This window comes from Eschrichtius robustus, chromosome 6 (genome assembly GCF_028021215.1).
Source record: "Eschrichtius robustus isolate mEscRob2 chromosome 6, mEscRob2.pri, whole genome shotgun sequence".
NCBI classification, from domain to species: domain Eukaryota; kingdom Metazoa; phylum Chordata; class Mammalia; order Artiodactyla; family Eschrichtiidae; genus Eschrichtius; species Eschrichtius robustus.
In genome coordinates this window covers 24,381,181-24,406,948 of record NC_090829.1, presented here as the reverse complement: position 1 = coordinate 24,406,948, position 25,768 = coordinate 24,381,181, and the positions used below count along the sequence as shown (strand labels likewise).

Genomic DNA, 25,768 nt, shown 5'->3' with positions numbered 1-25,768 from the left:
GGCATCCAAGATCATTCACAAACTTTTAAATGCAGCAGCTTTGCAGCCTATCTTCTTGAAGGGAAAAGAACCAACTACTGCAATATCATTTGAGGGAATGATTTAAGACAGCATAACTCTGTAAGTGCTATTCATGAAAATTACCAAAACAAATAATTATACATACATATATATAATTTTCATGAACATGTATATAAATATATGCACAAGCACCATTTAGAAAAAGAAACTTATCTGTTGTATAAAGATTTTACTAAAAATGGTTACAATAAAAACGTTTTAGGATAAAAAGCAGTTTTAGCTCTCAGAAAAATTCTTCTATAAAACACTAGATAAATAAAACATTTCTGAACCACCTTTCTGGAACTAGGAGGAGAAAAGTATATAACACACTAAATTAAACACTGAAGAAATGGTATCTATGTCCATAAGCCTCTACCCAAGAACTTGCTAATAAGATTACTGTTGGGTGGGGAGGGAGAATGTATTTTTCTTTCAGCCTTGACAAAAATCAAAGAATATTCTATAGAAGCTAAAGAACAGAAAGGAAAGGAAAGCAGCTATCCCTACTCCACAGGAAACTGATGTTTAAAATTCTTGGCTGGTCTTTACTTGTTGGAAGCTTTCTTGTGCTTTAGTCATGACAAGGCTGGGGTGGGGAGATGGGAAGGAAGATTCTAAAATGAAAGTATATCTGTCTGGTTTTCTAAAATCCTTTAAAAAATGGCTGCCAACCAAATTATTTTCAAAAGCTGGTGGAATGACAAGGAAACTGGCATTTCAAGTATTACAAAAAAATGACTTGCGTTTACCTTTTGGCCTTTTTGCTAACATCTCTAGGAGAATCTTTGTGAGATGACCTGGACCGTGAGCTCTCTTTATGAGATCTTTCTGAACGCTCTGATCGCTCCGATTTTGGTGATGGGGATTTCACTCGTCTACCACTGCTACTGCGAGATGGGCTAGGGGACGTACTGTGTCGCCTTTTCCTATGGAACAAAGCCCCCAAAACATTCCATAAGTGAGCAAAGGATCAGGTATTCATTTTCCTTCTACTAAATTAGCTTTTAATTCCTACCAGCTTACACTATCTTTATTTTCACTAACCTTATTAATGTTATTTTCCAACAACATTCAAAGCCTTTTATACTAAGAACAAATAAGTCTTAAAGATAGGTTGATCTAGACAAAAACTGAATTCAACTAAATTAGATTTTCTCCTGCTCTAAGAAAGATTATTGGAACAATGGACCAAATTTCATCGAGGTCTCTGATTAGACAATAGTGTTTTTTAAAATGTTAATTTCCTGCTCTTGAAACTTTTTTGTTGTTGTTGTTTGATCTTGAAACTTTTATAGTAGTTAAGTATAAAAACGGGGCATCATGTAGGCACACTACTCTTAAATGACTGGGGATGAGGGGGGAAAGGAAGAGGAAGAAGAAAATAAAGCAAAAGGAGAAATATTTTAACATTGGGGGAATGTGGGTGAAGGATATCTGGGAATTCTTTATACTATTCTTGCAACTTTTCTATAAATCTGAAATTATATCAAGATAATAATAAAAAACAAAAAAGTGATAGATTTACTACTTAACCAATTAGTATAACTGTTACTTGTAACTATATGTAGAGTGACTGAGCCAAATTTTTTTTCTTGGCATTTGCTTGGTTTTTATTAGGAAAACCTCAATTCTGTTAACTGAAGTAATTTTCTCTACTAATCAGAGATTTAGGAACTGTGAAAGTAAGAAATAAAAACTAAAAGAGAAATGATTTTGATTAGAATAAAGACTTAAAGTGAGGACCAAGTCCCTATGGCCTATGTACACAAACTCCCTTTACAAACAGGACCAGGAGACTCAAGTTTACAGATATCAGCCTCAGCACAGAAGAAAAGCTTATATTGGAGGCAACAGGTAAGATCTAGCAGGCTGTTTAGTTATTTAAGCCTTAGGTTTGATACCTAATACAGTAACTGAATTCTTGCACTGAACTAAGGCTAAGGTACCATACGAACCATGTAAAGGGATGATGTCCCAGATAACTAAGCCAAGTGCCAACTGACTGCCCCATTTCTCAGCTAATTCTGCCTCCTGCAGGCAGAAGCCAAACATGTTTACCACACACACAAAAATACTTTTCCAGTTTGTTGGCACCAGTGATGAAAATATTACAAAATGAAACATGATTCCAAATCCTGAAACCAGTATAGGCATTAAATGAGAAATGTTATACCTTTCTTTCCTTGTTGGAGTACACTCATCTTTTTCCTTCTTGTCTTTGGATCGAGATTCCAATTTTTCTTTATCCTTCTTATCTCTTTCTCGTTCTCTTTCTAATTCTTTCTCTTTCTCCTGTTTTTTTTTTTTTTAAAGAGAAAGTATTTAGCCATTAAAAACACCAACCTGGTTAATCTCATTTATGAAACAATATTGCCTCTTCTAGTTAACTATTTTTTAAATTACTATTGAAGGTGTAACTATTTTTTTTAAATACCTACTCTTCCAGAAAACCAGTCATTTCTTCTACTCTTCTACTTATACTGAATAATAATAGTGATGCCAGTGACAGCAGCCAAACATTTTCTGAGTGCCTACCACAGGCCAAGCAATTAATAAACAATTTTCCATATACCATTTCATGCAATTCTTCAAAACATGCCTAGGAATAGCATTATCCTCATTCTAGAGATGAAAAATGAGACTCAGAAAGGCTAAGTACCATGCCTGTGGTCATACAGGATGGTGAAGTCAGGATTTGAGCCAAAGCTCTAGAGCCAGGGCTCTCTTAGCCACTACCTATAGAGTGCTGTCCCTCCACTTTAAAAAAAATTGGAAAAAGCTAACAGTACAATGACCTTTCCAACTCAGACTGCAATAAAATTGTCAATAGTGATTCTAATGGGACAGCAAGTTGATTTAATCAAAGGAAAGCCCTTACAAAGTAATATGTTGAAAAGGAGAAAGAGCTACTCACAATAATCGGCCATCAGATAATACTATTAGTGAGAAACAAGTACCAATCATATTGGAAATTTTAAATCCTAATTTATTAAAAGTACAAACTGACTACATGACTATATAATTACATAAACCAAAAAATAACTTATTTGCTTAATCCCCAACTGCTACAACTGCCACTTCTCACTTGAAATTATGATTTCTATTGATAATTAAAGGAGTGGCTATAGACAATGAACCCACAAAGCCAACTCAGCTCTCCACTAACAGGAATTAAATTTCTCTATGATTTGTATGCATCAAGAAAGCTAACTGATATCTGATAAAAAGCCTACACGAGATGCTGGCACATGTTTTCCATAAGGGCCAGGTGGTGAGTATTTTCTTTGTGGGCCACAACCGGTCTACTCTACCACTTTAGTCCAAAACCCACAGTAGATAATACGCAGATAATAAGTGAAGGGGTATGGCTGTGTTTTAATAAGTTTATTTACAAAAATGAGGTGATGGCCCTAGTCTGCTGACCCCTAGTATATACCTTCAAAAAATACATTCTTCCCTCCAATTACAACCATGGAATGCAAGGAGACTAAAATGGTAATACATGTATTACTACATTAGACCCAGTGGGCATCTCAAGGTGTAGTCTTCCATGCAGATCAAACATCTACCACCATCTCCAAAGGGACTCGTGGGGTTCAGATACATTAACATCTTTTTTTTCAAAAAAACCAACTCATTTATCTTTTTTCCAAATACAACATACTGAGCACAAATTTAAAAAGTGATGCTGAGGAGACTGACTTCCTCTGGTGATCTGTAGGATACATTTTCCTGATCGATACTTTCATAGGCATCAGACTGCAGTTAAAACACTCAAGATGTTTTAAACACTTTAATTCAATAATAAAGAGTAATGCAGCTATTATCTAATTCACAATCCTGCAAAACTGGGACTTATCAACCCAGTTCCACAGAGTAAAAGCAGGTTTCAGTGGCGTGCCTGGGAGCGCACAGCAGACAGCGGCGCCGGGAGTCCACAGTGCTGCACAGCGACAAGCTGCTTTACCATACTGTTGTGCTCCCGTCACCATTAATAGGTTTGTATGATTTTAAGCTCCCTTCTAGTTGTTTCTATTTCTCTCTATAATCTTTTATTTGTAATGACAGTCAAGATATAGGTAAAAATTAATAGCACTTCCAATAAAATTCCTAGGTTCTTTCAACAATTATCATGTAGGCCTCCTTGTTCTAAAATTCTCTGTATATCCCTACACACTTTTTTATGTATAAGAATACGAGGTCCCTCAAAAGCTTAAGAACTCACAGATGAGATGTTCTGCCACTTGCTGTCCCTCCTTGGACACAATGGAAAAGGAGTCCTAAATGAAATTCCCAAACCCTAACTCCATCTGTGACTCTGTGCTACTTCTCAGGGTTGTTGGTGTCTCACTGTCACAAATGTGACTCTTTCTATAGGATCTTCCAGTTCTGAAAGCATGTTCTTAGCAGGATTTCATGCTCCACAGGTAGTATCAGGAATAAAACAGTGTGCTGTTGCCCTAAGACTGCTTTCCACGCTGAAATAACTGTAAAACGTCAAGTTTCAAATGTCCCTAGTTAGCTACCAATATTCAGCATTTAGACAAAGGATATAATTTGAAATATTCTTTTCCTTAAATATCCCAATATATCAATATTGTAGGCAGTCAAACAAATAACTCTGGAAAATGCATATTACTGCATATACTTATTCCTTACTCGTTGAAGAAGTTTGTCTCTGTAGTGTTCTACTTGTTCCTGAAAGCTCTGGCCTGGTTTTTTAGGTCTTTTTCCAGATTCTAATTCATCTTGAAACTTCATAACTTTGAGCTGTGAAATAACACATATTTAAAATAAATCTTTTTATCACTATAGCTTCTCAAGCAGTGCTTTGCTCCTTTAAAAAACACTCTCTTCTTTGAAACAAGTGTATAAAAACGAAAAGCATAAGTATAGCAACATAAAACTTAAAAACATACAGTAACTGATTAAGGACTCAGTCAAAATATAACATCAATGTGTAACTCTCTAATCGGAAGGCCACTTGTCAGACAAGCCCAACTATGCAGAATTCAAGTAATCAGACTCTGGCCCACGTGCTCTCTGCAGAGCCACACGAGATGACTTGACAAAAATGACTGTTCTAATTTGTGGTAAATCAGTTTAAGAGTTAAGCATCCCAGAGTCAAACAACAGACCTGAATGTTACTTTGGTGAAAGAAAGGCATTCCTAGAGCACCTTTTGAAGATTATTATAAAATCCCTAGCTACAGTTCCTGCTGATGTGGCCTAACCCAGGCACAAGCACAAGTCCAGGGCACCCAGAAAACAGGTCACAAAGGGTCCCAACTCAAAAGAGAGTAGCCCATGGAATGGCTTGTTAGCCATCTATCCCCTGGCTGCCCTGGGACAGGGCCGAGTATATCACCTTTCCCCTCAACTATTCACTCTTTCCTCAGGGATGAGGGCAGAAAAGGGATCTTTCTACTTCAACAACAAAGAAGACCCTTCACCTGGCTCCCCACCTAGTGTTCCACTCCTCCAACCCTTATGATAGAAACGGAGACAACAGCAGAATGAGAAAAGAAAACGCCAGCCTAGGCACTGCTCTAAGCAGAATCTGAAAGATTAAGAACTTGCTTCCAGTAAACACTGTAATTTATGGCTGCATGTTTTCTAAGTGCTTTGCAGAGAATGTCAATATTTTATAACACAAATCCTTTGGTTTTTATTAATCCCATGGTAAAAAAGATTCAGCTATAGACGTCTTTATTACGACACATGTGGGGAAGAAAAGAGCTTTTAGAAAGAAAAACTACACTATAAATATACATTATACATACTATATATACTATAGTATATAATAAAACTAATTAGAACTTAATTCTTTATTTAAGGGTTCTCCAGTAAAAAGGTATTCACTGAATTCTCAATTCAGAAACTGACATTTGAATTTAGGGGCAGAGAAGAGAGCGTGCATGAATAAAGCTCATGAGCCCTGAGTTCTAGTTCAAATTTGCCACCAGTTGTGGACCTTTACTCCAGGCGACTAAATCTCAGAGTAAATAAGGGAGAAGAATAGATAATTCTATAACAAAGCCAAGATCTACATTTTAAAATCAGGATTTGGCCCACGTTCAAATCCCAAAAGGGTAAGTAAATTGCGATAGGGTAGCCACTATGAGAGCAGGATGAACAATCGCTGAGTATCTAACAAAGAGAGAGGCCAGATTCTCAAAGAACATATAAAGTAGGGAAATGTATATATATATATATACACACATATATATGTATATATATATAATGTATATGTAGGGAAATGTGTGTGTGTATATATATATGTATATAATGTATATATATGTATATATATAAGGTGTGTTGGTATGTGCACCTCTGTGTATGCATGTATAGCACATATCAGTATATACATATACAGTGTAGAACCATCCAAATTAACAAAAAAGTTGTATCATACGGTTTTCTTTCAAGTCAATAAGAAAACAGAACATTTGGAAACAGTCTGTTTTGGCATTTATAAGAGGGTAATTCAATTATCAAGAAAATACATTTTTTATTGAACTCAATCTTTGTTTCTACTCCAACAGATCCATCAGGTCAGGAAGGCAGAGTTCAGTAAGACTGGGAGAGTGCAGCTTGAAAAAGGTCCACGGGTGAGCACATTCACTGATAACACAACATCTTATTCCCCTACAATTTTATAAAGAATGTATATGAATATACCTCAGGAAAAACGAATCAACTTACTAACTCTCAAAATCCCTCCTCTCTACTTAAAATTGACATCATACTGATTCTGTGTAAGGTTGAAACAAAACGTTTTCTCTATTAACTTTTTGGCTTGGTGATATCGAGAAAGAGGTGGGCAAGAACTTGTACCAGCCCAACAGTGAGTAAGTGGAGAAGTGGAAATTAAGATGGTAGGTATTATAAGTTAGTAAGAGGAACAGCACTGACAACCAGTAGGCATATAAAATACTGTTAAATGAATGGACAGAGTATTAAAATTCACTCTCATGTACACTTTTGAGATTCTGGACTGACTGCTACACGATTGCTAATATTTACTGGGAATGTTCCACCACCTTGGGGCAAGAAATAAGGAAGTCTCCCATTACAGAACCCTCCCCTCACTGACGTGTCTGAATACCTTTGGTAATTTTAAAAAGGCATTATAATAGAAAAGGGAATGGAGAGAGAGAAGTCTTGAGAGTTTGGATTCCCACTTAAGTTATTCCCCTTCTTATTGTTAAGCCCCAATCAACGTCTACTCTCTCCCCATCACTCGTGCAGACACTGAAAATGAGCCTACTATAGTACCATGTATACATAACTTGAACGTGTCAGAAAATATCTCACTTTTTTTGTTACATACTATTTATGCTCAAAATGTGATGGATTTCATAATGTGAGATATAATCTATTCATTACATCAATATCTGCAGAGGGTCTCCTATGTGCCAGGCACTGGAGATATGATGTTCAACAGACAACAGACATGGTCCCTTACCCTTGCAGAAATCACAGCCTAGTGGGGAACACACTAAACAAGCAAGCAAGAAAAAAAAAAAACACACACATACCACAACACATGTAAAATCGTAACAGAAAGACAGAAGAGATGCTTGAACTAAGAGACCTGAAGGAAGACAGCTGGTATGAAGGTTTCCAGACAGAGAGGGAACAGTATGGACCAAGGTATGATGCTAAGAGGAAGCACAGTTTGGTGGGAAAAGTGAAAGGCGGCCAGTGTAGTGTAGTTTAAACTTCAATGCAATACTAACCTCAATTTCACGGAGTTTAGCTCGTTTTTCCTCACTCATTTCAGAGTACTTAGAGAACTTGGACTCAGTCATTTCTTCTTTGATTGGATTAGAGTACAAATGATGTTCTTCAGATTTGGAACTTTGAGTATCTTCTTCATCTTCACTTTCTTCTTCTTGACTTTGGAAATAAATAAGCAGAATACATTGTATGTCACGACAACAAGGAAAAAAATTACATTTTACAGTACAGCTTTTTGATTTTTTCACTGCCTTAGAGCTTAAATAATGTTAACAAAACATAAGAGGACAATTCATCACTAAAACATTTTTTTTACTAAATATCTGATCAAATAACAATTTTATAAAACTCTCATGTTTCCTCCACAGAAAAAATCTGAGCTTCAACATAATCACACTTCTAAAAATTCTGCTTATGTTAATGTTATTTCTGTGCTTTTCATTCTGCCACAAACTTTCCTTTCAACTGTTAAATGAAATGAATAATCAATCAGTGATTTCTGCATACTTCATAGTTCAGAATGATTTCATGATGGTCAATGTTTAAAAAGCCAAATGTTTACCCTTCCTTCAGCAGAGCCTGTAAGCTAGAAAATACATAAGTTTGAGTCACAGAGTTTCTATGCAGCAAGTAAAAGACCTTATCTAATTAACACATAACCCTAAGAATAAAACAGTGTATTAATTTTAAATTTTAGCACACATTAGTATTCATGTCATAGTTGATTATGAAAGTTGTATTGGTTCTATGTCAGATAAAAAGAAAATGATAAACTAAGTGACTACCATAGCTAAGGATACAACGAAGAAAAATTCTCCTGTCCTTCCAGAAGCAATCGAGTGGAAACAGACAGGGAAGCAACTATGACAAGCTGCTCATCATTGCCAGGATAGGATTAACAAATGTTCTTCAATGTTCTTGAAGCACAAAGAATGATGGGACTTTAAAAAAAAAAAAAAAAAAGTCGTATGCTCTGGGACTGGGCCTTGTGAGTGTAAATGTTGGATCTGGGCAAAACAAGTCTTCCATGTACAAAGTCAAAATGTTTATGTATATACAAACAAAATTCCTCATAAACAATATTGTGATATGAACATTACTGGCACAGCCTAGAATATATGCCATTTTCCCTTAATATTGGAACCTGATAAGCCTTTATATATTGGTATTTGGGTACTACACTCTACCATGAATAAGAGGAGTTCTTTTAGTATATATTTAAAACTATTCATAATAATATAAAAACAATTATAACCAAATTCTTTCCAAATAAAATTTTAATTATTTTAGAGTCACACACTGAATGAGAAAAATTTAAGCAAGGTAGATAAAAATAAAGAGAGGACTATGCTACTAGCTTTTTTATTTCTCATCTAAAGGTCCTTTCTAGAATACCAATAAAATACTTTTCACACTTTATACTCTCAGAGCCCCACAAATTATTAGTAGCACATATAGGCACAACTCAATACAATACTTAGGTGAGGAAAAAAGAGGAAAAAGTCAAAACCAACGATTAAAAAACATATTCTTTTCAGAAATAAGCTTTTACTTAATATTTCTCATTAATTTGTCAGAAACTTCCTAAATGCAGTTCTTAGCTAATTTTTTAAAAGACGAGAATTTCCTGTTTTATGGTGCAAAATAGTTTTACAAGGGTCTCAGATGCTTTTAGTGGTTAAAGTGTGTGTGTGTGTGTAAATACAGATTATTTACTGAAGGATTATTCTGGAAAGAGTTAATCAATAAAGATGCAACATAGCTAACGAAACTGTGTTATCTATGCAATGGAGATTACTTAACCAATTCCAGCCTGTTATTTACAATTTTTTCAAAAAATTTTTTTTGCAATTTGAAATATTCCTTGATAAACTTCCTTGTACACTTATCTGAATGTTTGCAGAATACACAGCAGATAAACATATGGACTGACATGGAATAACAAAACCCATGATACTTGAGTGAAAAACATGGGTCACAGAATAATATGTACAATATTACATAACTTATGCTTTAAATAGATATGCATGTTTTTATACACACAGAGAAAGAATATAGGTGGCTAGGCACTAAACACTAATCATATTATTTACGACTTTTAAAATGAACTACACAATTTGAGAATTTAAAATACATACTTACTTTACAGCTGCTATTTAAATTTTGTAAGGCCTGAGTGATCTGTTCTAACTGGCTTTGACTTTAGCTCTTAGTTACCAGCTCTAGGTTCAGATCTCACCACGGCCTCATCTTGCTCTTCTTTTAAAGAACTGGAAATTCAAGACTCTAAACCCATACAGAATTCACTACCAACGAATTAAATTACTATTGGAACTTTTCTCCAAAGCATTAGTAGTGCTATATATATATTTTTAATCACCTTTCTGCCACAAAGACAATAATTACTAGTGTCAAAAAGCAGCTCCAGGGCTTCCCTGGTGGCGCAGTGGTTGGGAATCCGCCTGCCAATGCAGGGGACACGGGTTCGAGCCCTGGTCCGGGAATATCCCACATGCCGCGGAGCAACTAAGCCCGTGCGCCACAACTACCGAGCCTGTGCTCTAGAGCCCGCGAGCCACAGCTACTGAAGCCCGCGTGCCTAGAGCCCGTGCTCCACAAGAGAAGCCACTGCAATGAGAAGCCCGCTCACCGCAACTAGAGAAAGCCTGCGCGCAGCAACGAAGACCCAACTCAGCACCACCACCCCCAAAAAAAGCAGCTCCTTGGTAAAAAGGCATTTTGGATTCAGCCACTAGAGGGCAGCAGTGAGGCGCAAGAAAATTTCAAGGACCAGAAAGCAGTAGCATGTGAAAAAGTATTTTTCCCTGCTTTGTACTTTCAAAAAGTTATTTTCACGTTATCATGACTTACTTGGAGCTCCTAGGAAACATCAAAAATATAAATTATACTTTCAGTGATCCATGCTTCACTGTATGAATGTACAATTACCATCAACACAAAAATGCTTTCACATTTCAAACATTAACATAAATATCAAATTCAATGCAAAAAAATTAGCACCTTTAGAAACAAAACAGCTTGAACAATATTTGAGTTCTGCAATGGCTTTTCTACCCTTCTTTCCCTTAAATTAAATAATTATTTTATGAATACACAGACTCATTTTAAAAAGCAGTGATTCTACAATGGTGAGAGATGTTACTAATGATGGGACTGCAGACATAAAACGAAAACAAACTGGACTGTTCCCAATTCCTGTACTCCTAAACAGCCTCAGAGAGGTACTTCCATCAGCGAACCACATCTATATTTTGTAAACATGTTGTCATAATCATTGCTGACTTGTTCTGATCACACTGTTTCTGGAAAGACATCACCATTGCCAAGTTTTCTTCATCATATCAAACTGTGTTTCCACAAATGCTGATCAATCATATTGCTTTAAATCTAAATGCTAACACCCATTTATTGAATCCATACAAATGCTCACATTGTGCTGGGACACAAAGGGACTTTTCCTTTTGTGCACTCTTCCATATGAAAACAATAAAAGAAGATTTAAAAAAAAAACAAAAACCCAGAAACCTCTGCTTTGATGCCATCTCTTTCCCTACTAAAAAAAATTAACTTTCTTTGCAATGATTTTTAAAGGTGTCAAGTGCTATCTTAAAAAAAGAAAAAACTACCAGCATAAACTTGCAGGAGAATTTGGGAGCAGGAATTCCTATAATCACATTCAGTGTTAAACTCAAAATCAACCGGGGGTAATTACCAAAGAGCAAAATTGAAAACTATAATTTCTCCATACGATAAAGGTAAAATGGTTTTTTTCTTTTAGTTATTCTTAGTTCTTCTGAGGTGTTAATATTTAAATAACGTAACGGTCATAATGGTCATAATGCATTATTTTTCTTAGCAATGCACAATCCCTCCCAAAAAGGAGCATAACCTTCCCATGCACATTTTAAAAAACACTTTTTGTGGAGCCAAAACAATACTTGATGACAAAGACTTAAAATAAATGCAGTTGACCATTTAGTAACTACAAAGTAAGAATGTATAACCTAGCATAGGAAAACAAACTCAAAAGCAAAGTGAAACCAGATGCGTCAAAACCAGAAAGCAAAAGCTCTTTATTCACTGGAAAAACAATGAAGAACTAAAAATGATCCTCTTCAAACAAGTTTTTTTAAGAGTTAAGTTTTCCTCGTCACTATTATTTCAAGCATGCCTCTTAATGAAAAAGGGAGTGCATATGCAATAAGAAACTGAGTATATTCGAAACTTAGATTCTTACTTTTGATTTTCTTCTTCTTCTGATTCTTCATGCTGGTCAAATAACTCCCATTTAGAAGTTGTTACAGCTGAATGGAAGGAAAAAAAGGATGTAATTCCATAAGGTAAATCAGCATTTTTGCAGCAGCACAGTAGAAGCCCAGCTTTAGAACTGAAAGTTTATATTACAGAAGTTATCTACATTTATCTTTTCTCTGAATAGCCATTTCTATGTACTAAATGTATTTCTTTCCTCACACCTACACTATAATTTTATTCAAATTCATGAGGTGACAAATAATGTTGTCATCCTTATTTCTATGCTAGATGGTAAGATTTATTTCATTAGAACCTACAAATACTAAATTAACAATTATAGATTATAAGCTCTAGGATACATGTCCAAGCAAGTATGAAAGGTAGGTCTAAACTGCACCTAAGAAGTCAAGCATTATAAGAGAGACAAAGCTTTCGTTTTCTGAAACTGACCTCTAATTTCCAAATAGGTACAGCTTCCCATCTACATTTTCTACTGAAATGGCTTAACCTAAAAGGTTTTTAGTGATTTCTCTGATTACTCTTGAAGCATCCAAACTGAAGGATCTAAGATAATTTAAACAGCAACCACAATGAAAACTTAGCCACTAGACATAAAATATGACAACACTGGGTCTTAAGGTTGAAACATGTTATAAAATACAAAAGGAAAATGTACACATACACACACACAACAATGATTTGGTAAAATTTTAAGTACTCAATTTTTTAAAGCTTCGTATTTATTGTATTTTTACTTACCCTGTGCTTCCAATTCAGATTCATCTACAGCCTCCCATTTTGATGGGGCAACCTTAAATATAGGCTCATTCTTCTTTGCGTCTTCAGTCGCATCCACTGTTGAAGAAAGATGAGCCATTAACTCCGACTACTAGAGGATGACTTAAAGAGCTCATGAATATTCACTTATTATTAAAAAGTAAAATTAAATAAGGTCACACATGGACTAATAATGCTAGTGTCAAGAACAAGGATTATGACTAATCCAACTCTCTGCACCTGAGGTCCAATTTTTAAATATAAGTATAAATATAATTTATATACATACATATGCATATATACGTGTGTGTGTGTATGTATATCTATCTATATATATATATAGATAGATATACATACACACACACACATATACCCAGAACATAGAGGTGGTTACTGCAAGCAAATGGAGAAGCTGAGAAAGTAAAAGAAACTTTAGTACCTTTATCTAATTATTGTTTAAACTGCAGAATTCATGTATTATTCAATATTTTAACATATAATCCAAATGTACTAAAGATTATGTATACTTATTTCCAAAAATGATTCCAGGCAACTAGGAAAAGTGAATCTATAAGTTAGGAAAACTAATAATAAAAATAGAACTGATAAAACCAAGCACCTGGGATTATGCATACAATTGAACACAAGATTTTGCCTATAGTTTCCTAACAATTAAGACAGGAAAAACCTGCTAATATTTTAAGAGGCTGACTGTCCCAACAAATAAACGTGACCAGAAAGGAAACCTTTTTCTTGGCACAAATGTATTACTGGGTAGTTCAATTCTGAAAAGTCAGAACTAAAAGACAGAAAAAAGTCAATGACTGACAACCTTACTGAGAAATTATAACCTTTTTCCATATCAGCATGTGTGGAAATTAAAGAGGCTTGGAATCAAACTTATTAGCTAGATTTAATGAGTTTGAAGTTTGAACTTACAAGGCACTCCATCAAGATCATCATCAAGGCTCTTAATAGGGACTCCATCAAGGTCATCAATGGGAGTAGCATCAATAGGAATTCCATCCACATCTTCTAGAGGTGCACCATCAAGCTCTTCCTCAATGGGGGCACCATCAAGGTCATCTGGTACATCCTATAAAAACACATACTACTGTAACATTTTCTTTTGCTTGCTAAAGTCATATTGCTAAAAGATTAACTTGCAATCCAGTATAAACCAACTAACATGCCCAGGTACAATGTGAGGATATAATAAGAATATATTTTTATCATCCAGCTGACAAAGACGCATTTATCTGTGCAATATTTATCAAATAGTTACCAAGTACTTAATTATGCCAGGCACCATGTGAGGCACTGAGGATACAATGATGAGCAAAAACGAGCCTTGGTCCCCTAGTCCCTCCCGACATAGAGCTTAGTACAATTGGGGGGTGGGGGGGGGGGGGGGGACGGGGGGCAGAGAAGGAGCCAGGCAATCAGATAATCACAACAATATACGATGACTGCTGTAACAAAGAGGTGCACTGTATTATTAGAATGTGTAATAAGTAGGTTCCACCTAAAGAGGTCTGAGAAGGCTCAATGAATTTATGCTCAAACTGAGATCTGAAGTGTCTCAGATAAAGAAGAGATGTTCCAGAAAGAGGAAAGAACATGTACAAAGGTCTATGGTAGGAGGAAACATACTTAAGAAACTGAAACAAGGACCATGTGGTTGGAGCAGTGAAAGTGAAAGTATGATAGCTGGATCAGGATGGTAGAAATGAAGATGATGGATTTAAGAACTACTGAGGAGGTTTAAAAAAAAACAAAAAACCAGAATGGTGATGAATACAATCTGCTACCACTGTGGTGCATCTTTTCAGGTACATGTTTACTTACACAGCTATCTTTAGTTTAACAAAATGAAATCATGCTATATACATTGCTCTATTACTTGCTTTTTTTCTACTCATATACTATAAATCCTTTCATGTCATCAAATTTAAAAAGTCACCAATTTTCACATAAGGACACAAAACAGAGAATTCCTATTACATATAATTTCAAGTCCTGGGCTCCAGCAATGCCAGCAACAAAAATCCACTGTTCAGTGGTAAACAGTAGGCATTTTCCACAAAGAAATGTTACTCACATCTGTAACATATCATACCTCCACAGCATCCCAGAAATACATTTTAAGATAATCGGACAAATACACTGAATACCTACCTCTGTCTCCTTTTCTTCAATAATATTTACAAGTCCTAAGAAAATATTTTGTAGTTTGATCAAAAATGGTTCTGGATAAATTGCCCAATCTTCCCATGCTCTAAAGCAGGTCATTACCCGTTGCTAACAGGAAAAAGACAATGAATTATTGTTTAGGGCAATAACTATCCAACGTCATCTCATGATAATGACCATCACAATTTGCTAAATTTTCCTTTAAACCAATATTCTTTTTAAAGTTTAAGGGAAATAACTATTCATCATTACAATATTTTTTTTAAAATGAGTATTACCTCCCCATTAAAAGAGGAAAGAAACTAAGAATAAATGTAATATAAAAAAGAAACGGTAACTGTTTGCTCTCAGTCACCTAAGATCAAGGTCCCGTACCACTGGTGGTACACATGAGGCCACATTCTGGGAAACACTAGCTTAGAAACTTATGAAAGCTGGATATCAAGGTAGCCCACATTTTGATCTGAATTCCTTTATGGTCCGATGAAGTACTTCCTGATTCTGGCTAACACTTCTCTCTGTCCCCTCCTTAAACTTTTCTATAATCTCTGTCTTATGGTCAAAATTTAAGGTCAAAAAAAATTTTAATGGAGTTGTTTGTCTGAATCCCCTAAATGGTGGGGTCATTGGGCATCTTCCCAAGCTCAAAATTTCCTTAATGAGTATTCTTCCCATGAAAGTGTATCTATTTTTTCAACTATAAGTAAGGTATTGGCTTTTCTTAACACTGGTCTACAGCTTGAGCGTTAATAAAAAATTAATAACTGAATATACTTTCAACATGAATAACTATATTCCTAATCCAGCCAAATAATATATACCACTATAAAACAAGTGATCTCCGGAGTGTTTTCTGTGAAAAGACCAGTATTTAAAATGTTTAAATAAAATCCTTAAAACTAAAACAGACACCCAACAAAACACTAGACATATTTTTAAATTTCAGACTTTTTTTGATACTGAAGGTAAAATGGCAGTAAATTTTAAAACCATAATTTCTGAAACATCTAAGTTATGTCTTACACTTGCTTAACATACTCTTTTAGCCCTCCAATGTGCTTCCGGTGCCCACTTCCCATTTAAAACACTAGGGCAAAAACACCCAAGCAATAAACGTACCTTAAAGTTTTCGGACTGTAAATGGCCTTGAATTGTACGATAGGTAGCATTGAGGTCTGAAAATATCTGACACAACTTTGTTTCAAAACTGAAATTCAAATAATATGTTTTTTACAATAGAACGTGTTTAAAAATCCTTATCTACTTCAACATGCTAGGCCAATGAAAACCACTCTGGACTTTTAATTTTATAAATAAATTAATCAAGTAAATCTTTAAAAATAAGAATTAGGTGTTTAAACTCTAAAACTATAACTTTAACTCCTATTATTCTGAATTTTTCTTCTGCAAAATCGCACGAAGAGCCTTAAGAACTAGTTCCCTTAATTAACAAGGAACTCTTACATCTAGGATACCTTGAGCCATCTAGTCCAACCACTTTGTTTTATAAAACAGGAAATAGAAAAGGTAAGTGACCTGTCCAAGGCAAAAGAAGGAATAGCAGAGCTAAGATTAGGGCCCAAACCTCCAAATTTCCCTTCAGAGCCAGTGCCTAAAGAAAAGCTTCCCTAATTCATAAAATAAACACCAAAAAGGAACTGTGGGGAACTGAGGAGGAGTTATATATTAATATACAGCAACATAATTTCCTATTGCCTAGGAAAACATTAACAATGAACCACAACCAATACAATGATGATCAGAGAACACTGATTCTGTAAATAGTTAATGCTCCTTTGTTTTCTTCCTTTGTTGGCCACTATTTCTAGTGTTTCAGCTTATTTATGACACAAGTGGCTAAATACACAATAGGAATAAAGTGATTTTTTAACTCTTCCTATTTGTTCTTTTATCAAGCTAATCAAGAAACTGATAGAAAAACTTTCAAAAGATTATAATAATTTAGCTTAAAGTGGTTTACTTCAATGAATACAATCCGATTTTTAGAATATTCAACAAACTATGAAGAAATTCAAATTATTTCTTATTATTGAGGGTATTAATTAACAAAACTATCCTCTTTTCTGAGCTCCTTACCCTTAAATATTTTAGTTCAGGCATATCAACTTACATCACTATACTTACAATTTTCTATAATAGGAAGCATTGGCAACTTTGGCTGAAGAGTTGTACAAAACATCAGAAACCAAATATAATCTGGCAATCTAGAATACCAAAAGACAGCATAAAATGGATTAAAAATAAAAAACCAACAGCAAAAAACGTATCTAAAAAAATTTCCGTATTGAAATTTTTTGAATCAACAGCATAAGGCCAATGTTTAGCCATAATTTAATAATCCTAACTAATGAGAAGAGTTTTAAGAAATTCAGTATCACCACAACCATGACTTTGGCAGGGACAAAAGTTGTAACTCATTTACATTTCAATCTGTTGATAATCTGTGTGTTAATAACTAAGATAAGTTTCCCAGGCAGAAGGAAAATGAAACTGCACCAGAAAGATTTCTTCAGTCAACTTCTTCATTCAAAAAGGAAACCAATTTCAATTCAAACAGAAGCCAACTATTACCTCTCCTTTACTTAACTAAGTGTTCCATTAGGAGAAATTATTCCCATACCTTTTTGGGAAGGGGTGTCTTTAAGATGGACAATGACTCGGTAATGCAATCCACTATTTCTTCAGCAGCTTCAGCATTATTAAGACAGAAAACCATTGCATCTCCAATATCATTTTTCCTTGGAGTTAACCCCCGCAGAATTTCTTCTAATTTGTCCCTCTGTCTGAATACGAATTTTTTAACTTATAAGTATTTATAAATACAAATTTCAAATGCCATTATAGTTTCTGCTCGCACGTTAATTTCTTTAAAACCCACTCAGATAAAATTCTGAAGACTAAGTTGTGTTAAGTCCGATTTGTGTTACGTATTCCAAATATGTTACATTTTTTTAAAGAATTTATATGGGGAAGAAAACTATCCCGGGAACTAATAAATTATTTTAGTGACTTTTAGTTTACAAATTAAGTAAATTTTAAATTATAGGCATTTTTTCAAGAGTCTTCGCAAATGTCCCACTCCTATTAGCCTGTTACACTGAAGAAGAACCTTCATGGCCTTCCCTCTCCTTTGAAGGAAGTCTGTTACTTTAGCACTTCTGCATAGGATTAGGACAGGCTATAAAGCAAGGGTTGACAAACTTTTTCTGTAAAGGATCACAGAGTGAATATTTTAGGCTTTGAAAGTCATACGGTCTCTGTCACAGTTACTCAGCTTTGCTGCTATAACACCAAAGCAACCACAGACTACATGCAAAGGGATGGGTATGGCCGTGTTCAAATAAAACTTTATTTACAAGAACAGGAGGTAGCCAGATTTAGCCTATGGGCTGAGTATGCAGATCCCTGGGCAAAAGTAATGATGAACACACATCTTCAGAAGCAAACACACTCTCACATGCTATAGTTCTCTATCAGCAATGCTCTCACAAACAATGCATCAATGCAACTAGCACTAAGATTTATTGACAGTGAAGTATATAATCCTATAAGCTAAAAATTATTTTGGCCTTTTTTTTCCCCCTTCAGGTATACAGAACTTCCTCTAAACATTTCAGTAGTTAAATTTGTTTCTGCTTCTTAAACCAGGCTAACCGGCCTGAAGCAGTGCTGACTGAGCACTAATAATAACATGTTTCCACGGTGGCCGCACACGGCACTGCACGGAGCAGCTTTGCAGTCACCCATTTGACTTCACTAAGCCATAAAATAACTTTACCTCTTTACGTTGCATTCAAAGAGGCAAGAGTTCTAAGGGCCATGAAATAATTTCCGTAAGAATATAAAGTATTCCACTGCTGGAGTACCATCACTTAAGAGATCATCAATAATTTTTATCAGTAGGAAGAGGTCAAGTTGAGTAGGACACATACTTATAATACTTGCCAAGATTTTCAAAACTACAATGCATACGTTAAGAGATGCTACTATTTTAAACAATCACAAATTTCAAAAAACATTTTATTTTAGGGTTAACACATCTTATTAAGACCATTAATTAAAGTGACCATTAAAGCAACTTTTCTGAATATAAAACAAGAAAGGTAAAAATCTTACTCTTCCTTAAGTGCTCCCTTTTTACTAGGCTCCTCTACAAAAGCTTCTGTTTCCTGCTCTTCTGACATCCCATGCAGATATGGATTTAACGGTGGTGGCCTCCAAAAAGATCCATTTTTGAACATACGAAAATCTTCTGTCCGCCACTTAGTTGGAGAATCTCCCTAGTTAAGTGTCCAGAATGTTATTAGAAAGATCTAATACCTCAGAGTCAAAATAACAAAGTAGTTGATTATACTTGCCTGCAGAATAGAATAAAGCTTCCACCTATAGTAAACATGGGCTGGTGTCTGGTTTTCAAATAAGAATCTAAAACAAAAACAAAAACAAAATTAAACATTGGATTCTTTAATGGAGAACTATCTTCAAGTAAATATGAACAAATGAGAAATATTATTTGCCTATTTACTTCTAAATAAAACCCAAAGCAAAGATCCCTGAAGAGAAATCCTCACCCACTGCCATCTATCCCTTTCCTCACCCCAACCCCAGACCGCCTTTGTGACTGACACTAATACTCAGAAGGTATGTATGCATCTTGCTGAGTCTTACAATCAGTTTTATTGAACACTATGTGTCGGGTACTGTGTCTGGCAATGGAGAGGTCTTCCCAAGATATAACTTCAAAAGCAGTGGTTTTTAAATGACTTAAGTAAATTGCAAATGAAGTGTCAGATATAACTATTCAGAAGATAACTAGTTTCTTATAAACCTCATTTATTCTACCGTATTTTGCTTATGAAAGACTCTTTCATTGAAAAACACAATGAAAAATAGTTTCCTCCTAGAGAATGTTAAAAACAAAGCTATTTAATTAATCAAACCATGGAAATCACTGGAAAATCGACCCGGGCACATTCTAGTCTAATTATTAAAACTGCCTTCTCACCCCATTACGAAAATAGCCTCATACTTTTAGGACTTTTTTCTTTGAGTATTTTTAATTCCAAAAAATAATTTTAAAGTATGTTTTAAAACGCACATCTGAGGATAAACAAAATGTGATATATACATGCAATGGAATATTATTCAGCCTTACAAGGTAAGGAAATTCTGACACATGCTACACCAAGGATGAACCTTGAAGACATTATGCTAAGTGAAATAAGCCAGTCTCAAAAGCACAAATAAGGTATGACTCCACTTAGATGAGGTACCTAGGGTAATCAAATTCACAGAAAGTAGAATGGTGGTTGCCAGGGGCTGAGGGACCAAAGGAATGGGGAGTTATTGTTTAAGGGGTACAGAGTTTCAGTTATGGAAAATGTGAAAAGTTATGGTGATGGTTGCACAACAACATGAATGTACTTAATGCCACTGAACTGTACATATATAAATGGTAAGTTGTATGTTACACGTAAATGTTATTACCACAATAAAAAAAAATGCACACCTGAACATAGGATTGTTGATCTCTCTGTTCATAATCATAGCTTCAAACATTGGCCCTTCACGTACAACAAACTCTATCATTCGATGTATCAGGGCGAGCAAATTCCTACAACAACAACACAGTTAAAGAAAATGGATTCAGACCTACCACTAAATAAAACTACACTTGACCTAAGTTACTATAATTGTGCAGAAAAAGATTATTCTGCTGACTAATACAGAATTTTATACCAAGAAAGTAACCTGGAGCATATGTTAATACCTTGTGCATTAAGAGGGAGTGGGGCAATGGGGATAAGGGAGTGGGAGGGGAAGGGAAGGGAAGGGAGGGTGGGAAACCACAACACAGCTTCACAGTAATAAAGATTTCAATGTCTAAATACCACTTAATTTTACTTTCCAAATGCAAAACATTAAATTATGAATCACAACTAACTGGAAAGCTGCAAATATATAAAATCAGAAACTTAAAGCTTACATGTTATCATAACCATCTAAAAACTTACACACTATCTCAGTTTTAAAACATTCCTAAACCAAGCACTTTTATAGTGATACTGAAATGTTATATACATGACTATAATTTATAAAAATTTGCACAACTATTAACAAGTTTAAGGTCTGATTTAATAATTTAAAAAATCCATCCAACTCCTGTGCTCTTCTGGTACACATATAGCAGATGGAGTTTTTATTGCATCTGACCTTCAATGAGGCAACATCCCTTTGGACCACACTTCAAACTAGTTCACATAGCTCATGACATGTATAATTCTGCCTGTGTGTTCTGAATCAATAAAGCAATTATATTGCCAAAGCCTTAAACGAATGGAGTCCTGTTTCCAAAATATTCCAAAATAAGGGACATGGTGATATGCCCTTCCCATTTTTCATAACAATTACTTCCCAATATTTAAGCCAAAAATAGACATATGTAACTTTTTAGTCGTCATTTTGTTGACTGGGCTTATAAAGTATTTTTAAAATCTGATACCTTATTAGGCTCCAAACACAATTTTAGACATTGATTACAGTGTCAGGCAAAAATGATTCAGCTTATGATAGCTACTTCTGATTTCTCATTTCACCAGTTTCCACCATATAGAGTTGGCAAATAACAAATGGGAAAAGCAAAAGGATATTGGCTCTTGGTACAAGGCACACACTAAATTACACCTTTAGCATTCCCAGCTCAAATTAAGTTCATATAACTGCTAGAATATAAATAAATATATAGTTATAGAATAAGACCTTTTTTTTGCTCTATAAAGCCCTGCTTCAGAGTACATGAACAGTAAAATAATTTATCTCATGCTGACTATAATTATTTTCTCAGTTTTCAAACAAACCTACTTAAGTGGACACTAAAATCTCTATAGTGAAAAAATGAATTTTTTTGACCTCCTAATAGAGGTCAAAGAAAAATATGAAGGTTTAATAAATCTTTAACAGAGGGAAAACTATATATTAAAATTATTAATTCAACCTCAAACTGTTAAAACAAAAACCCAGAAGTATCAATTTTAAATCTAAAAATTCTTTCACAGAAGTATTAATTGGTCTGCAAATATGCAGTTCTTGATATCCAAATGAGAATGTATTCTCAACATCCATATGGTTCATGACATTGTTTTAAAAGAAGGGAGATATGGTACTGATTCAGTCCCAAAACTCCCACTGGCATATGTCAAATTAAAGGGAAATTTTATGTATCATAATATATAAAATCAATGACTAGGTGGACAAATACTACACATCCAGAAATTTGCATGAATTAAGTCAAAAGCAACTTGACTTGCATATTAAAGATAGATGAAAAATGATTTAGCAAGTGTAAAACAAAGGATTCATTGTAATGGTGAGTCAAGACTTTACAGCAAAATGTACACTCAAAATTTTGTTTAGAAATAAGCTGAGCCACATATAAAGCTAATACTGGATATATGCTTTTTAAGTGCTGCCAATATACTACTTTCCTGTGAGTGCTTTACCAGTGGAAAAAAAAAACCCACTATAGTTTTAAACAGGCTTGTAACTGATATATCTATTTTTAGAAAATTTAAAGTTTAAAAGAAGTTTTAGAATGTTTCATGATTATTTAAAATCAAAATCTGACAATTAGTCGTTGCTAACTTAAATTCAAGATTCTTAAAGAACTGTAATCATTCTTTTTTCCTTAAGGATTATGTGCTTATTTTTAAAAAGGTGACTTTTCTACCAGAATGAAACAGTGTAGTACAAAAAGATGATATAATTTAAAGTGCATTATTTTATTTTAAAATGGTAATTATCTTATTCTGGGCAACAACAACAAAAAAACAAAAATTGTCTCTCAGTTATCATAAAACCACATTTACTGGAGTCGATCGTACCAATGTCTGGTCAAAACCTGTATACTTTCCCAATCCATCCCATGCTGCTTTCCTGGTCCCCCGCTGCCGCAGACACTTCAGCTGGTGTTGCTCACCAAGGCCAATGTCAAAGAGAATTTGGTATTCTTTTGTGTTCATTTATTATTCAACCAGTGTTGTGTTCCTGTGTTTGGGAAAAGGCTTAGCTTGACTGAGCAAGAGCATACCTACGGCATGAATTCTTTCTTCTGCTTTAACATTATGTTGAAAAAGAAAAAACGGAAGAAAGGAAAATAAAAGAATTCCAAACACCTTTGTTACCATGAAAAAAGTTTCTAGTTATGGTCAGTGTTCACGAGAATAATAGAAATTCCTTCTTAAAATCATTTAGGAAAAATAAAGCTATGCTTTCAGTAAGGAAAACTCAAACTAAGGTTGCATAGTAAACACACACAATTCAGAAACCAAGAAAAAAAATAACAGATTGGGTCAAAATGTAACATTATCTAAAATTTAAGATACATTTAAAACACCTATTTTCCCATCCCAATAATCTAATGTTATTAGACTAACAACTCCAGATTAAATCTATTAAACACATTGTAACTACTAAAGCTACAAAATACCCTACATTGTTAACAATAAAACAAAAAAGATAATGACATAAAATTGCAAAGTATACTAAAGTTAGTTAAATTTCACATATCCCCCCCAAAAAGTACTGGGAAGGAACCATTGCTCAGTCAAGATACTACCTTTTCCTCAACACCATTTTTTTTTTTAATTCAGAAGGGGATATTGTCTATATTTAGATCAGTAATAATAAAGAAAAACATGTACCTTTCTGTTGGGATAACCACTTTGACTATGGCTTGCGACAGAGTCTGTATATGAAGTCACATCAGATAATAAACATAGAATATGTGAGTATTGTTAACAAGTAACAAGCAAAAATATACATATGCATTGAAAATACTACACATCTAATCACAAGTTTTGCAGGCAATCACTGCATTTGAAGTAATTATACACTAAGCAATTACATAAATGCAAATGGATGTGTTCAGTGAACAGTAAACGTTCACCAAATGCAAAGAATCAGAACATTCCTGCCAGAATGCACATCAATGCACTGAAATAGGTACTACACTGAGAATTATCAGATAAAGATTTTAATTTGTGAAATCATTAACTGTTTGCCTCTGACCATACAGTTTGCTACTTTGTTCCCAAGCCTTTAAAACCAGCCCTGTCATTTTAAGTGTAATTAATTCATAATAGAACCAACAAATTCTTATAACTTGAAATTAAGTTGGTTTTATGTTTAATAAAAAGAAAATACCTTTTGCTTTTACTAGAGTAGCTAACTTTTTAAAAACCATATATGCTCTCAAATATTCTAATACCTTAGATCTTGAAAACGAAGTTATTAGCTAGCTGCCATCCAAACAGTTTAACTATTTAGGAGTCTTTCTAACTGAAAAGGCACTTAACCAAATACAAAGTATCACTTTCTCAAAACAAAGTAAATTTAGATACTACACTTAAGCAAACCTGGATACAACAGTGGACAAAGGAAAAAAAACAAACAAACTTAATAAGTGGTCAAAAAAGGAATGATAGCCACAAATAAAAATATGACCTAGTATCCCAATACAGGGTTTCCATGGGCTAAGGCAGGGAACACATCTAAGTTATTTCATTTTCTTTAAGAGATGCCAAACAGAATTACACACACACTTTCTATAAATTGTTGAAAAGAAATACTACCACAGATTTAGTATTTACAAATTAGATGCGGCCCTATGTACATTTTTTAAATTACCTTCTCAAAATCCTCCTTGTTTTTAGGTGGTGGTAACATGGGAGCATTGGGGTTTTTTAACCGCTCTCTAGGCTGCGCATTAAAAGGCAGTCCTGACGGAGGTGGGGGAAGCGTATGTTCCATCATGGAAGGCGGAATGTATATTGGATGTGGAGGAATAGGCACAGCTTTACCCCAACCTAACTTCATTTCAAAAGACATAATCATCTTTCCTAAAAGAAAGAAAAGAAAAGTCACCCTGGTAACTCTCAAAAGAAAAAGGCTCTCTGGTGATTTAAATTAATTTTCATGTTTAACCTTTACCTTTCTGGTCCATTTTTCCTCTCAAGTTTTTATAAATACTTTTCAAAACCAAAGCAATATCTGAGTTTTACAGATGGGCTTCCTTACCATTTAAGTTTTTTAAAGCTCTTTCAGCATCTCTTCTATTCATAAAGGCCACAAAGCCACAATTTCTCTCTCTTGCCCTTTCTTCATCAGTTCTGGGCCACATAATTTTCACGCTGGCCAGGGGCCCAAATCTTCCAAACTCCTGGCACAACATTTCTTCATTCATCTATTAAAAGGCGTAAGATATTTTTGGTAAGCAAAGAGGAAAGAAAAAAGAACTCTATGCAGCACAGAGCAGTTTTTGCAAAATGAGAAGAGACCTATCAATGTTACAGCTTTCCATTCAAGTACTGGGACCTCTACAAGGGTGAAATCCTGCCTTCATGGGGCATGCACAAATCTTTTCACACCAGAAACATTCTGTTTTATGTAAGTGGCCAGGTGAAGAGGCTGGGTGGCTGGAGAAATCAAAAGCACACCTTTACCTTCACTCTTCCGCCTTCTGAGATCCTGCACCTAAAATACGCTTTCTACAGCAATGGTTTGTTCAGCAATTTAGCAACCTTTTTCAGGCAGCAATAATTACCACACTTAAGTCAAGGAGGAAATATTTGTTGGCAATGAAAGAAATAAAGGATCTGGTCACTTTTTCTTTTTCCAGCACCCAGCTGCCAGTGTAATC

At 34.7% G+C, this 25,768-nt stretch overlaps 1 protein-coding gene across 2 annotated transcripts in view; it reads right to left on the bottom strand.

The window, feature by feature from the left end:
• The window catches only part of U2SURP (U2 snRNP associated SURP domain containing), a 55,312-nt gene that overhangs the window by 4,377 nt on the left and 25,167 nt on the right, over positions 1-25,768 (bottom strand). For both annotated transcript variants that reach the window (XM_068546045.1, XM_068546046.1), the window contains exons 11-27: positions 25,147-25,312; positions 24,757-24,968; positions 23,772-23,815; positions 20,582-20,686; positions 19,431-19,497; positions 19,189-19,352; positions 17,693-17,855; positions 17,197-17,276; positions 16,171-16,258; positions 15,037-15,159; positions 13,798-13,954; positions 12,841-12,936; positions 12,065-12,131; positions 7,806-7,965; positions 4,723-4,833; positions 2,237-2,355; positions 813-989 (exon numbers count right to left, since the gene is read on the bottom strand). In XM_068546045.1, coding sequence (XP_068402146.1) covers positions 813-989; positions 2,237-2,355; positions 4,723-4,833; positions 7,806-7,965; positions 12,065-12,131; positions 12,841-12,936; positions 13,798-13,954; positions 15,037-15,159; positions 16,171-16,258; positions 17,197-17,276; positions 17,693-17,855; positions 19,189-19,352; positions 19,431-19,497; positions 20,582-20,686; positions 23,772-23,815; positions 24,757-24,968; positions 25,147-25,312 — 2,099 coding nt within the window. The remainder of the gene's footprint in view (positions 1-812; positions 990-2,236; positions 2,356-4,722; positions 4,834-7,805; positions 7,966-12,064; positions 12,132-12,840; positions 12,937-13,797; positions 13,955-15,036; positions 15,160-16,170; positions 16,259-17,196; positions 17,277-17,692; positions 17,856-19,188; positions 19,353-19,430; positions 19,498-20,581; positions 20,687-23,771; positions 23,816-24,756; positions 24,969-25,146; positions 25,313-25,768) is intronic.